The sequence below is a fragment of the Martes martes genome (assembly GCF_963455335.1).
Source record: "Martes martes genome assembly, chromosome: 5".
Classification (NCBI taxonomy): Eukaryota; Metazoa; Chordata; class Mammalia; order Carnivora; family Mustelidae; genus Martes; species Martes martes.
In genome coordinates, this window is record NC_137892.1 from 75,227,304 (window position 1) to 75,243,054 (window position 15,751).

Here is a 15,751-nt window from a genome sequence, read left to right on the forward strand (position 1 = left end):
AAGCAAACAAAACAGAATACAGGGGAATATTGTGAGAATTAAAGTGTTCTGAGTTAGTTCATCATATATAGGGAGGCACAACCTTCCTTTGTAACACAGTACTGAAAATGTGAAAATCAAGTGTGAGAACCTAACAAATGTTTTAACAAGGGTTCCATCCACAGGGGATTTAAAAAAGTAAGTATCCAAATGACACCTCATGTTTTAGATCTAATTTTCACAGAACATTTAATATTTCACACAGGCCCTTTAATTTTGTTCTTTTTCTTTGGAAATTCATTAAGTTTAAAGAATATCTCCCTGACACTGAAACCTGATGATTACCTATTTTTTCTATGTATTTATGGAATCACTGCAATGGAATAATTTAAGTTTTCAACTTTTTCAAAAAGCACAGAAAATATAATTTTTAAATAATTGCACATTATACTACGAAGATGGTGACATCACTGAAACTTCTCAATTAAACCATTAAGTATCATCTCACTGTTGTAAGATGGCTCAAACTATTTACAACCTAATGGACAAAAATGAAATCTAGCACACAAAAGATAGATCAATGATATATAAATGATGGAGCTGTTCAAAAGTTAACATAGGAAAGTTCAACAATCAGACAATGGAAAATATTTCTCATAACCACTTCCTACCTGAATTCTGAAAACACAAAATACTACTGGATAACTCTATCTCATTATTTAATGACGATAGTGTCACCTAAGTTGCTTAGGCTATTTATGTTCTGAAAGGCAAATATGGATAAAAGGACAAAAGCACTTCTACATTTACTAACATGAGGAATTTCAACCTAAAGTACAAGGATTTAGAGACTAGGGAAGATGTAAGTAAGAAAATTTATTTCCACAAAAAGAAAGCTTCTTTAATAAATTTCTACAAGCCAGATAATATCTAAATAAGATGATAAAAATTGGCCAAACCTTGTTTCTATAATCAAGTTTTTTAAATGAAAAACAATTTACTGCATTTGTATAATGTTCTGAAGCGTACCGCACATTTATAATAATTTCATACTTATGAAACCTTGTGAGTTGGGGGACTTCAGAATTATCTTTATTATTTTATACACAAGGACACAAAGTTAAAGACTTTACCAAAACTAAATAGCAGAGACAGGCACTTGAAATGAATTAAGAGTTTCAATTAACTCTCTGTGTGATCAAAATCTCTCAATATTCTTTAAAAGCCAAAATCAAAATGAAATAATTTAACTAATGTAATAAGAATACCAAGTGCTAAGAAGATTTTAAGATAATACTATTTTTAGACACTTAGACCCATATCAGCTGCAAGTGATTAAAACAGACTCAAAACTGCTGCTGGAGTTTCAGGGTGACTTTGAGTATTGGTAATACCACTAAGATGTATGTACTTTAACAAATTCCTTAAAATCTCAAACTATTTGAGATAATAAATTCCAATCCTCACCCAAAGGTTTCTGCGAGGATTAAATGAGACACATATGCAAATCACTTTGTACAGACGTTTTAACTTGTCCTTATCCGGTAACTGACAGCAATTCTCACCAGTTGCTTTAGAATTGAAAAACAAGCGCAAGGTATCAAAATTCACTAAAAGATCCAGGAACACATTTCGAATCTGTGAACTCAATTTTCTTTCCCTGCTATCTCACAGATTTACTTCAGTATTTTTCAAACAAGGATATGCAGTGATGAACTAGGATATGAGAAATTACTAGGATAATTAGGGGTAGTTTCTTGGATTATCAATTTTCACACAAACTAGGAGAGACAGAAGCTGAGTAATTTAACGGTTTAATAATAATGTAACTGTTGAAAACTTTACATATTATTTTTATATTAAACATGTACATAATGTAGACCAAAATGTAAAACACATTTTATTTTGAAGGTAAAAATAACAGACCTCTGGGAATATTTGCATTTGCTGACGCATTTGTGGCTATGAGTTCAAACACAATGAATTTTAAGAAGTATTATTAAGGATAAACTGGATCTACTAAGAGATATAAAATTCTGTATTCTAAAACCTCTATATTACTGATCCCATTTTCTAATTTTAAAATTTTAATTTTCTCAGGTCATTTTTTGAAAACTCAAGTACACATGTCAATATAACTGAAATCACAACCATACAGGTTGTAAGCATTTTAATGCACGTTTTAACTTTTAAAAAATGTACAGAAAGCTGAAATATTAATGCATTCTACATATACTTCACTCACCTTCCTGACATTTATTTTAATGTTTTATAACAAATTTACCTGTATGTTGACTCTTTCAATCACACAAGAAAGGACATGCAAAACATGCATCTTTGTGTCACATTCTGTAACTTGCTGCAGTAGCTGAAAAAGTAGTGTGAACATGGTTTCCAAATACTGCAGTGAAACAGAAATAAAAGGGGGGTCAGAATAGAAATATCTTCACAAACAGAAATAAGAAATAAAATAATAAAATAATCTCATGCATTACCTAAGTAACTTCAAATTGTTCAAGTTACCAATATTTAGGATGGTGGTTCTTTTTTATTACTGCTCAACAGGTTCATTTTAGAATTCAATTCATCCACAAACTCAATAAAGTTTTCAGAGGAAAATGTGTCTTAATTTTGTGTTTACATTTTATACCACTAACTAAATTGCTAAGTGTCTTTCTTGTCTTTGCCTTTCCATAATGCCTGTTGCCAATCACAGAATGTTTTGTTTTGTGAAGTCTACTCATTAAAGCAAAATGTGTATCACTAACTATACTCGCACACTAGCTCTCTGATGTGGTCCTTAACATAAGCTGCATGGAGATATCAATTTCTGCTCATACAGATTTATTATTCAAAGCATGACAGATTATTATTAGGAAACAGAAAACAAATACTCCATGTCTGGCTATTAACTCATTTCTATGTTACAAAATTACAGTAGGAATTAACAAACCACAGGATGCCAGATATTTACAAAAAAACAAACATCTGATCTTTCAGATAGTTTGCTTAAAGAAGATTTTGAAAACATTTATTCCATCCAAAAATACCTAATGATTCTCTTACTAATGAAAAACCTGCTCTATAAGTTTCTCTATGTATGACCTACACAAATAGTACAGATAGACATTTTTATCATATTAACTTTCTTCTTGCCCAGTCTTTTTTTTTTTTTTTAAAGAGAGAGGAAGAGAGAGAGAAAAAAAGAGAGAGAGAGAAAGGAGAGGGAGAGAGAACCTTAAGCAGGCCCTACCCCCCAGCATGGAGGCTGACTCGGACCTTGATCTTATGACCCTTAGATCACAATCAGGGTGGAAACCAAAGCTGGATGCTTAACCAACTAAACCACCCAGGTGCCCCTGCCCAGTCTTCTTAAGAATCCACACTACCGGGGCGCCTGAGTGGCTCACAACAAAGAAATTGTTAAGGACAACCTAAGGAGTAAAAGTAACAGACACAGATAAAATGAAACTAGATTTTTAAAAATAATTTTAAGATTTTACTTATTTGATAGAGCAAGAGGGAGAGTGAGAGAGCACAAGCAGGGGGAGCAGCAGGCAGAGGGAGAGGAAGAAGGAGGCTTCCCTCAGAGCAGAGAGGCTGATGTGGGACTCGATCCCAGGACCCTGAGATCATGACCTGAGCCCAAGGCAGATGCTTAAACAACTGAGCCACCCAGGCACCCCTTAAAAAAAAAAAAAACTAGATGCTTTATAATTGTGAAAAAGAAAAAAGTTTGTCAACTCCAAAACAGTTAAGATAGCTAAACAAAAATAAGCAGAATGAAAGTTATGAATCAAAATTACCAGTACAAATAATTACTTCCAGAATAATCCAATACACTTTTAAATTTGGCTTTAATCAGTAACAGATACATATAATTTCATTTATAAAATAACACTTAATATTCAAAAGACATAAGCAGAAACTGTTATTAGTCTTATATTCTTACCGGTAGAAACTGATCAGTTCTAAATTCAAAATCATCAACAGGTAAAGAGTAGTTAAGGAATACTGAGAATGTATGAGATATATCAGAATAAAATATGTCTAAAAACCGAATATAATAAACCATTCAAAAACTACATTTTAAACTAATAAATTTTACCCAAAAATTAATAATTTAAGTATGTCACTAAAATTCTTCACAATGAAATATTTTTTTTTTAATATTTATTTATTTGAGAGAGAGATAGAGGGAGCATGAGCAAGGCGAGGGGCAAAGGGAGACTGTAGACAAATAGAAGCCATGCTGAGCAGGGAACCTAATGCAGGGCTCCATCTCAGGACCCCAGAATCATGACCTGAGCTGAGGGCAGATGCTTAACCGAATGACCCACTGAGGCACTCATGAAGTGTATTTTTAAGATTTTATTTTTAAGTAATTTCCATAGCCAACATGGGGCTCGAACTCACAACCCCAAGATCAAGAGTTGCATGTTCCACAGACTGAGTCAGCCAGGCGCCCCACCACAAAGGAGTATTTTTAAATTCTTTAAAGGATATTTAACTTCAGTGTTGTAGCTGTCTCAATACGGACCTAAAAAAAAAAAAAGTACATTATCAGTTTTTAGTAATTCTAGAGCTACTAAGTATCATTAATATCAAATGCCAAAAGAATTTATTCCAAATCACTTTCTTTACTCTTTTTGTTTCTACTTAAGTCACAGAGCAAATTTTCATCTAGAAATAAAAGAATATTGCTCTTACCTTGCAACAATAGTCAAAAAGAAAAAAATAAAAAGTCCCTCCCTTTTCAGTTTCCCATAATTTACTTTAGGAGCCTTTAATCCATGGAGTGCTTGCAGGAAAAAAAAATAATTTTCCATAAGTGTGTGGAGAGGGTGGCACTAAGAGAGCAGTACAACGGGGTTGCCACAGGGAAAGAGAAGGTTGAGATGAGAGAAGAGACAGACAAATGGGGTGGGGCCAGTAAAGCTGGGAGATGTTCAATGAAGAGTGAGGGAGGAGAAAAGTAGTATGAGAAGGGAAGATGAGGAGGAAGAACACCTATTTCCATCTGCAAACTCCATCACAGGAAAAGCCATAAACTACCCAAAGATATATTGCAAGATTTTCTAAATCCCAAAGTTCACAAATACACAAAGATTTATGCAAGCTTCTGACTTTCCCCAATCTTATTTTCTCTGTATATCAGCACATTCCCTGGGCAAATCTCATCATGACAGCTTAATCTCCCCATTATTTTTCTTTTAAGTGTTACCTGTCAACTAGCACAGGCTACCAAACCCAGAGTTTCAACCCAGAGTTCAAAAAGTAAACTCAAGCCCTGACTACATTCCCTCGACTCTGTAAAACAATATATCTAAAACATTCATTTCCCAGCTGAGAGTCATTACTTTCTTAGATGCTACATTTAGGGTACCTGAAATAGCAACTGGCTTTTAACCATTTTACATGAGCTTCTGAAGTTCTGAGAGGCTGATTAGTCATGTTCACCAAATGTTAAGCACTCTATTGCCAAATCCACAGATCCAAGAGCCTCTAGTGCAGATGTTTTCCTGCCTGTCTTTCCTTTTTACTCAATGTCTCTAAAGGCAATGTGAAAATCTTCAGATTTTAAGTGATGTGCCAAATTTGCTGATCAGACAGTCTAATACACACAAAGCACCATGTCAAGTAGTCTACCACAAACTGACCTAATGAAAACAAGGGATACTCCTGTGATTAAAAATATCAATAATGAACTGTTACCTCCCAGGAATGTGTTGGATCCTGCAGAAAAAAAGCTTTAAGAGAGATCTAGTCTTTGCCCTCAAAGAACATACATTCTTGAAGGGTACCAGACACCCAGGTATTAAACAATTATAAACAAAAATGTCAAACTTGAAAAGTTTAAGAACAGGATAATCCCCCTGAGGACATGGACTGACTGGTCACCTTTAAATTGTCATCATTTAGTACCGTGTGAGGCATACAGCTGGCTCTGTGTAAATAATTAAATTCACATACAACGTGACATAAAAGCCCCCAAAAAGAAAAATGGCAATCAAACTGCCAGCACACTCACCTTTAATTTGCTTCATTTTTTTTCCACAAACGGACCACAGACACACCTAACTCATACCCCTGACATCTACACAAATTAAGTACAGGAACCAAAAGGGGCATGGGAATAAAAACTAGCTGTGTTTTTACACCTAACAAAGGGAAGTTAGGGTAGTAGTACATTCAGAGGAAGAGACAAAATGAAATGAGATGACTTGCCTAGACTCTAGTTTAACTCCAAAAAAAGGAAGCCAAATTAGGAGGCAAAACAAAAAGCCCACAAAGAAAACAAAGGCACACTTAAAAAATGACAAAAATAAGAACAAAACTCGACATTTTTGAGCTATGAAAAAAAAAAAAACCAGGAAGTACTTACCACAAAGAGACAGTATGAATTTCACAGTGATTCATAAGCAATGGTGAAAAAGTCAAAACTCAAATTTATGGAATAAAGAGCTGGGGAATGTGATAGAAGATGGGTAGAAGAGAGTCTAACAATTTCTAGAACACTAATTGTTCAATAAATACTTGCCAGTAAATGCAAGAAAAGAAAACAAAGTACCCTAAACATGACTTTGCATAGAATAAAAGCCTCCAAAGGTGAATGAAATCCCAAGTATCCAGAAGTAGATCTAGACTGTGTGAACTTAGCCTATGAGTCTATCCTAACTCCCACTGAAATCTCAGAAAACTCCTGAAAATTTAACACGCTAATTCCCTTACTAGGGCAAAGAAGTACCATCCAAGTATTAAAAATATTTTAAGGATCCGAGAAAGCATGAGAGCAATAGACAAATGAAGGAAAAGAAACCAGAGGTCAGCCCTACTGCCAAAGAGGATTGTTATAAAAGAATAATCAGATATTTACATATACTTACATGCCCCACTTCAGTGACAATGACCCTTAGAAGAATTGTCAAAGTGGCTAATCTGAATTCTACACTCGAACTAGCTCAATGCTTCACCACTCCCACAGCCTGCCCGTAACAGTAAAGGCCATCCACACACTAAAACATCATGGTGCCGGGGCCAGAAAGAAATGGCAGTGTCTAGGGTATTGAAGACCACCAGGAAAATGTAAATAAAATTAATGGGAAAGAATAAAGTAATCTGCTAAAGAGAAACAGAATAATGACTTCATAACGTAACTATTTAAGAGAGCCCTCCTCATTCCTGGATTCTCTTTATTCCAATCTCCTAATTCTTTCAATAAACATTATCTAAGTCTTGACACCATACAAGGCATTATGGATGCTAACATAAGTAATATTATCTTACACATTTGTACTATTATTACTTGCTATTAGTATGCTTATTTGTTTTGCTCTCTTCCACAAAAAAGTCAAGATCAGTCGATTATACTATTTGATATATTTCTCCTGAAATACATGTCTAAAGTAAGTTTCTTGAAAGGATAAAAATCATATTCAATTATTTATCTCCTTTTAAAAAAAAAAAATTCTTAGGCTTATTTTTTGAAAATTTTTTTGAAAAATTGAGATATAACTGACACATAACATTGTTTCAAGTGTAGTTTCAGGTGTAAAGCTCATTTTCATATTTTCTAAGTACCAGACATAGGGGTATACACCTAAAACTGACTAGCGGAAGCTTACTAAAGTTTCCTTTCTTCCTGGTTTTAGAGTGGCCTAATAATTTGATATCTCAAACACAGATTTTTGTTGATGTTTTCTTTGGAAATTATATCTACTGACTGTAATTGAATTCAGAATTCATTCTGTGAAGACATAGACTACTCCCAGAGTTTAAAATCTCTAGCAGTGTTTCTGAGACACACAAATCGGAAAATGAAGAAACAAAATTAAAATGGTAAGAGAGAATGAGTGACCGAAATGGGAGACCCATAAAAGGCACAAGAATGGAAAGAATTCCAATGCACCCTTAAAATTTGTCTGCCCAATCCCAGCTGTACCTTCCATTGTACACTCAGGGTTTGCTGCAGTTCTGTACACGCCACTAAAAGTCCATTCTTAAGGCCATTAACTGCCTTTCCATCTTGGAAATTCACTATTTCTACACTGGTAGTCAGCCTGCCCATAAAAATGTCCATTTCTTTGCTTGAGAGACAACCCCATCACGACCTACTTCCAAACTATAAATCTTCTGGTTGTACCACAATTCACATTTCATATAGCCTCTTACAAGGGTGAAAGAATATACCAACACCAATTTTTTAGTAGCTTACTGCTAATGGTGTTAAAGGCTGCATAAATACCTGAAGTAAAACTTACAAAAAAAATTTGTAATTTCTAAAATTTAAAGACGAAACTGGCTCAAAAGCCTTAAAAATCAAAAAAGCCCAGTATATTAATCAAATATTCTGGTTAGTAATCATTTGGGGTAGTACAAAGAGAAGGTCTCCTCCCCTAAAATGTAATCACTCCAATTCATTACAGTGAATAGCACTACAGTAATAGCATACTGTAGCACTGTTATCCTTATAAAAAAATAAATAAAAATGGAACCACAGTTCCTATCACATTCAAAAATAAATTCCAGATAAAGAACTAAGGGTAAAGAAATGGATTAAACAATGAACAACAAGAACAAAACAGAAATCTGATTGCAATAAAATTAAAAACCTTTCCTCAACAAAAACACAAAAGAATGAGAGTGGAAAGACAGATTCAACTGCATTTGGAGGGCCTTCTTTTTTTAAATATTTGAAATATGTATGGAAAATTACTACAATGAGAATATGGACACCGGGAAGTGAGCATATAGGTGCTTGTTACGTTAGTCACTTAATTTTTCCTTTCCTTTGATAAAGTTCTTAACTCTTAAAAGATTACAAAGTTAAAAGCCTCCTCTTTTTAAGTATGAATCAAAAATAAGCTCGGAAGTAAAAAATTTTGAAGTAACAATTATCTTAAACCTTACCAAATTTTCCCTACATTTATTATGAAAAGTTTCTAAATATTGCAGCACTATAAATGCTTATTCATTACGCCTACTTCAAGTTTTAGTTCATAAAATCTGGCTATCTCTAACAAGTCAAACTGTTAAACAATGAGGAAAAGTTAAATATTTCATCTAAAGCAAAAAAAGTTACTCAATTTGCATTATATTCCCCCAGATCAAATGATAATGTCAAACTGTCATGCAACTATCAGAGAGAGATGTACTCCACCTAGTCGCCTCTGGTATTCTAAGATTTATGGGATCCTATACTATCTGGAGAAGTTGCTTTCTCAAGTTGCGGCACTTTATCTACTCTGTCATAGCCAGTCTTATAATAACATGGCCATAACATTTGGAAGCCACACAGACAACCACAGTTGCTCAAGATTAAATCTATCGCAACTCTTTAACAGCAACACTCAAGCAAGAGAATATAGATTCTGTAAGCCAGAGAACATTCAGATACATGAGTATCTATCTACCTACCTATCCACACATGCATGTGTACATGTATGTGTATATGTCTATATGTTTGTACCCTGCTGTCAATATGTATGAAGTATCTTCCCTCATTAGCCAGCATTTCTCACAAGCTGAAATTAAAGTAGTATATCCTATATATACCAAGAGGCCAAAGTGTTCAACATTAACTTGGTACCTTACTTAAAACACAGACTTAAGAAGTAATAACAAAATAATGGTGGCAGGATAAAACAACTGTAGGAAGATGTAAAAATGAGAGGAACTCACTAGAAGATATACAGGAAAAGGGCAACAGCTTTATCTACAGTACCATTTCCATACACCAAGTGTATCCCTTGGATATTACTGTATTGTCATCTTGGATGGTCACAAGGCAAATGTACATTTTAAAGTTTCTGATCAGTCCTGAAGTAAGAGGATTACTGGAATATTTAGTCCAGTGTTTTCCAAATCACCTGGCCATGAAACCCTTTTGCTCCACTAACACATGTTCATATATGATTAGTGATCTACTTTTATTTTTATTTATTTTTTTAAAGATTTTTATTTATTTATTTGACAGAGAGAGATTACAAGTAGGCAGAGAGGTGGAGGGCGGGGGTGAAGCAGGCTCGCCGCCGAGCAGAGAGCCCGACGAGGGGCTCAATCCCAGGACCCCGAGATTATGACCTGAGCCGAAGGCAGAGGCCCAACCCACTGAGCCACCCAGGTGCCCAATGATCTACTTTTAAAGTGTAGAACTAAATAGATCATTTTTCTCTTTATTTCTCTCTAAATTGGTTCATTAAAAATGAGTACAAGATCCAAAAAATTTCTCTATTTCCCAAAGAAAATTAGCTGAAATTTAATCCTTCTGTAACACCTCCATAAAACATTTAATGTCTTCTCTCTGATACATCTGACAGAAGAGCAGATAATGTTTCCAAATGAGAAAACAAGAATTCAAATCTTATACTTTATTTTAAAGCTATTACAAATGTAAATTCAGTCCAGCAAATACTAATCTCAGAAACAGCTAGGTTTTATTAATAAACTTCTAAGAATTTACATGGTAAAATAAAACTGGATGGATTCCCTTGTAACTTCTCATGTTTAAAATACTGAATAATTGGGACGCCTGGGTGGCTCAGTTGGTTAAGCAGCTGCCTTCGGCTCAGGTCATGATCCCAGCATCCTGGGATCGAGTCCCACATCGGGCTCCTTGCTCGGCAGGGAGCCTGCTTCTCCCTCTGCCTGCCACTCTGCTTGTGCTCACTCTCACTCCTCTCTCTCTCTCTCTCTGACAAATAAATAAATAAATGAATAAATCTTTAAAATACTGAATAATTACGACATGATATTTAGAGTAAATTCTCAATTATTTACACAAAGTAGATAATGCTGAAGTAAAAAAATCCAAAGATTAGTTCTTTGCATTTGGAATACACTGAACTTCTAAAACAGGTTTACCCAATTATGTTTTCCTTCACTGAACATTAAAAGGAGTTTATGTTACCATGGTATACATGTGAAAACAAAAAAGCCTTTGCTAAAAAACAGGGTTAAATTTTTTAAAAGGAGAGTATCAAGAAATGATTAAACAAAATCTTAGCCTAACTCGGCAGGGGGCGGGGGGGCCACGACACAAACACTTAATTTTACATAAAAATAATTTGAAACCCAGGAAAAGACAACTAAACCCAATCTTTTCAAGACTGCTAGAGTCAGATCTAAGCCTAAGACAAAGAAAATGTATAGTAGGTCATGAATATATTCACTCAAGCATAAAATAAAGCACCAGTAGGGGGGAAAAAGACCATTCTACACAATGTGGACCTTCTTAAAAGACAAATAAAAACAACTATTTAAGTAACTGACCTAAGTATTAAAGCAGCAAACCTACTGCTTTTATGGGAATAAAGCAACAAAGAAGCCATTATCAAGTTTTTAGTAACAAAAAAAATCAAAAATAATATATCAAAACACTATAAATAAAAAGTCTGACAGGAAATAATTCCAAAGGCTAAAAAAAAAAAAAAAAAACACATATACACACCAAAAAAACCCTCCAAAAATGAGGGACAAAGAAGAATCAACAACAATAAGGATAAAAGTGATTATGGTACAAACCCAAACGTGAGAATGACAAAATCTATCCTGAATTAAGAAAAAAGCAAGTAAGCCATAAAAGGATCTTAAAACATAGTCTTCCTTTATTCTTACTAAAAAATTATAAATTTTAGAATGGTACAGCTTAGTTAATTTTTTTTTCATTGATTAATGATGGGAAGAGCACAGAATAATCAAAGGACTTCCTTCCCTCACACCAAGGAATAGCTACAACAGTGAAAGGCCACCAACATTCTAAAGATACAAAAACCATGTCTGAATTTGAAGTTTAACATAGGTTAAACTCATTTAAAAAAAAAGTCTTAAAACATTTAAGGGACATACCACTAAGTCTTGATCTTGAAGCAAATTACAAATTGCCTCATATAACATGGGTCTTAAGTCAGACTTGAATTTCACAGAAATCCACTGACCGATGAGCCAAATCACCCTGCGTCGCAATGGCTTATACCTGGGTAAGGAAAAATCATGAAATTTAAATGGTAAGTATTTTACAAAGCCTATTTCATTTAGTGTATTTCATCATTTAAATTTTATAGTAAAGAAGCAATCTCTATTTTTATATAAAAGCATAAAAAAGCTACTTCTAAACATACCACAGTATAAATATTAACAAATTACTGTAAATCTAATTATTTTATATTTAAGAACCAGAACATAAATACGTACACAAAAACGAGTCTATTTCTGTTCCTCAAGTAACCAAAAACAGTTAATCTGAAAAGGCCTAAGTAGCTAATGTCCCAAACCCTGAGGCTGAAGAGGCCCCCAAAAAGTAATAATAAAGGAATTCCTGTACTCAATTTTCCAAATCCAAATGTTTATCTTACAAAGATTATTTCCCAGAATAATGTGAGAGATTTCTACATTTACATACTCACATAAACCTACACTGATATTGGGTAAATTCTCTAATTTTTAAAGTACCCTATTATAGAATGTGACTCATATTATCAAAATAATGATTTACATTTTAAAAGCTGTAAAACCTTTGCAGTAACATGTATACACATTTGTTTCTCTATGACCCGTCTTTGCTAAAGGCAATGAAGTTTCTTTAGGCAAGGAGAAAAAAACCAACAAAGCTATAAACGACTATGTACAAGAATTCCGACCCAAAGTCTCTTCTTGATACTCTATAATTTTTAGTAGTGAGATGATAATTGTTTCAGGGTACAAATGGAATAAGCTAATGAATATTCCACATTTTTAGAAAATTACAAAACTATAAGATGATCAAGCACATAGAAAGAACTGCTCATTAAAGATGAAAAAATGTTTAAGTACTCCCTCCCCGCCCTCAAAAAGTTTCTCACCTAAAAGAATTAAAGAATGCAAAATTATATAATAGGATTTCAGAAAAGGAATAGAGAAGAGTGGGTAGGAAGAAATTAGATTTGAATAGCCTTTAAGATAAAGAGTATTTGGGGCAGAAAACTGAAAATCTGCCATTTCCAGGAACTGGGACTGTTAAAGTCACAGAAGTGGAAGTAAACGAGACTTGTATAGAGTGTAGTGGAGAACCCACAGAACCACCAATTCTGAACCAATCTCAGATCTCTGAGATCGCCACATTCAACATTCCACTCCAGATAAAGAGAACGAAGCTCAGAAATGTCAAATCTTAAGTTCACTTAGACGATAGTCACTTCTGGGCAGAGTTAAAATTAGGGGATAGTTTGTCCCTCCAAATGTGCTCCCTGGACCAGTAGCATCATTTTCCTGGATGCATGATGAAATCATACAGTCTGACCCAGACCCTAACACACTACCTAAATCAGAACATATATCTTAACCAGACCATCAAGAGATTCATACACACATTAAACTTTGAGAAATACTGGTCTAGATCAGCTCAGTCTAGAAGAAACACAATGCAAGACAAATATGCAATTTGAAATCTGTTAGTACCCACATTAAAATAACTAAAAAGCAGGTGAAATTTTAACATTTTTATTTATCTCAATATATGCAAAATATCACTTCAACATGGAATCAATGCATATTTTACACTCTTCAGTTTTTTTATTTAAATTTTAGTTAATTAAAATTAAAGTCATTTCCTCAGTTGCATTAGGTACAATCCAAGCACTCAACAGCCATACATAGCAGCAACTGTATTGGACAACACAGATGGAGAATAAATAGCCTCCAGGGTTTAAGGACAATCAAACCACATAGTGTGCTCCCACTAAAGGGCCATGTGGTTACCTAATGGAGGTTTTCTCTACATCAAAGGTTCTCTCACTTCCTATGGGCAGAGTCACAGCCCAGCTTACTCACCACAGACTTTACAAGACATAGCAAATTCATAGCCAACTGAAAATACTTGCTGAGTGAACAGATAGGTAGCTCTTTACGAGTCAAAAATATTTTGTTTCTTTTTTTTTTAATTTCAAGTTTTTATTTAAATTCTCAGTTAACATATAGAGTAATATGGGTTTTAGAAGAGTGAAAATCACTTTTAAATCATCTCCAACTCTACAATTGCACACCTCTCAAGATTTATATAGAAGCCTTCTTTCCATTCATTAATGTAGTCAAAAAAATGTTACCTGATCTATGACTATGTGCTAGGCATTCTGATAGGTGCATAACAGAAATGAATCAGTAGAAATACACAATTCAAAACAAGAACACAGTCTCTTGGAATTGTTAAGTCTCTAACTCTAAACTAAGAAAAAAATTACAAAAACTACGAAAGACCTTTACCCTTCCATTTCAGCCATTCAGTACCTAAAATCAGTCAAGTACTTTTTAAAAGTATGTGAAACTTAAGAACTTAAGAACTTTCCTTACCTTTGTATAAAATTTCCTCCTGCAATTTATCTTATCTAATACCAAATACTCCATACATGTTACAATTCACATTGGAAGTAAAAAAATATAACCAACTTTATTTTTCAAATCTAAGAGTCAAAAGTCTTATTCTACACTACTATGATCAGCTAAATCATACTATAACTTTTTAAAAGTTGTGTTTTTTTTGAAGATTTTATTTATTTATTTGACAGAGATCACAAGTAGGCAGAAAGAGAGAGAGGAGGAAGCAGGCTCCCCACCTAGCAGAGAGCCGGATGCGGGGCTCGATCCCAGGACCCTGAGACAATGACCTGAGCCGAAGGCAGAGGCCCAACCCACTGAGCCACTCAGGTGCTCCAACTTTTTAAAAATTTTAAGCAATTTTAATGTCTTCCTATCTTCATCACAAAATTAGTAAGGTAAATTAAGTATATTATTAACACAAAGTTTTATACTTGCCTATTATGAATGACTTGTAATTCTGGAAGAAGTTGGTTTTTAAACCACTGATCAAAATCAACACTGTCAAACAGCTCATAAGCCGCTAATCCAACAGCATTATACACTACAAAGAAGATTTGAGAAAAAGAATTTAAATTTCAGATGCTGGGCCCAAAGTTAAGTATCTTATATAAGAAACTAATCCTTAGGGACTACTTTAAAACATGTAAAATGCAAATAAAGGGAAATTCACAATGTTAATCAGAGAAATTATTTAAATAGACATTTTAGAATCATTATATAAGTTACTTTACACTGTTTTTCCTAAATATTCCTTAGTGCTTTCAAACAGAAAACTACATTCATTCCAATACATTCAAGTCAAATTTTAAAAATTATAAAATAACATCCACTTCTAAATAGACACAATACTTTATGATCTGGTCCCTACCTACCTCCCTCCAGCCTCATCTCTCACCATAACCCTTTACGCTTTATGTTCCAAATAAACCAAAATACTACCAGTTCAACACTTAACTGTGCTTGCTCCTCTTCCCTTCAAATTTTTGTACATACTGCTGCCTCTGCCTGGAACCCTCTTCTCACACAGCCTCTGCCCTTGTTAACTCCCACTGATCCTGGTATTCTCATACTATACTTCTCTAGGGCCCTGCCTTTCCCTTGGCACACCCAAACCATCTTGTGGTTTTCCAGTGCATTACCTAACTGCCACCTACTTTAACATTAATCAGCTGATAATATGTATAATCTATTATCTGCTTACTTGGCTGTCTCCCCCACCAGACAGTTCCTATATTTTAGGTACTCCTGTAACCCAATCTCCCAGCCTAACACTGCCATAAAGCAAACATACCAAATATTTATTACTGAAGAAATAATATTTCTAAATCAGTTTAGTTTAACATACCAGCATCTTTGATTAATAGTGCATTCATATCTTCCACATTAGTGGGTCCTGAAAACATAAGTATCAGTAAAGGTAAAT

General features: G+C 34.2%; 1 protein-coding gene across 1 annotated transcript in view; it reads right to left on the minus strand.

The window, feature by feature from the left end:
- IPO11 (importin 11) overlaps window positions 1-15,751 on the minus strand; it is a 208,004-nt gene that overhangs the window by 123,399 nt on the left and 68,854 nt on the right. Inside the window, exons 14-19 of the mRNA XM_080805105.1 lie at window positions 15,674-15,721; window positions 14,764-14,869; window positions 11,827-11,953; window positions 4,486-4,519; window positions 3,932-3,972; window positions 2,264-2,380 (exon numbers count right to left, since the gene is read on the minus strand). Of these exons, the coding sequence (XP_080661231.1) occupies window positions 2,264-2,380; window positions 3,932-3,972; window positions 4,486-4,519; window positions 11,827-11,953; window positions 14,764-14,869; window positions 15,674-15,721 (473 nt within the window). The remainder of the gene's footprint in view (window positions 1-2,263; window positions 2,381-3,931; window positions 3,973-4,485; window positions 4,520-11,826; window positions 11,954-14,763; window positions 14,870-15,673; window positions 15,722-15,751) is intronic.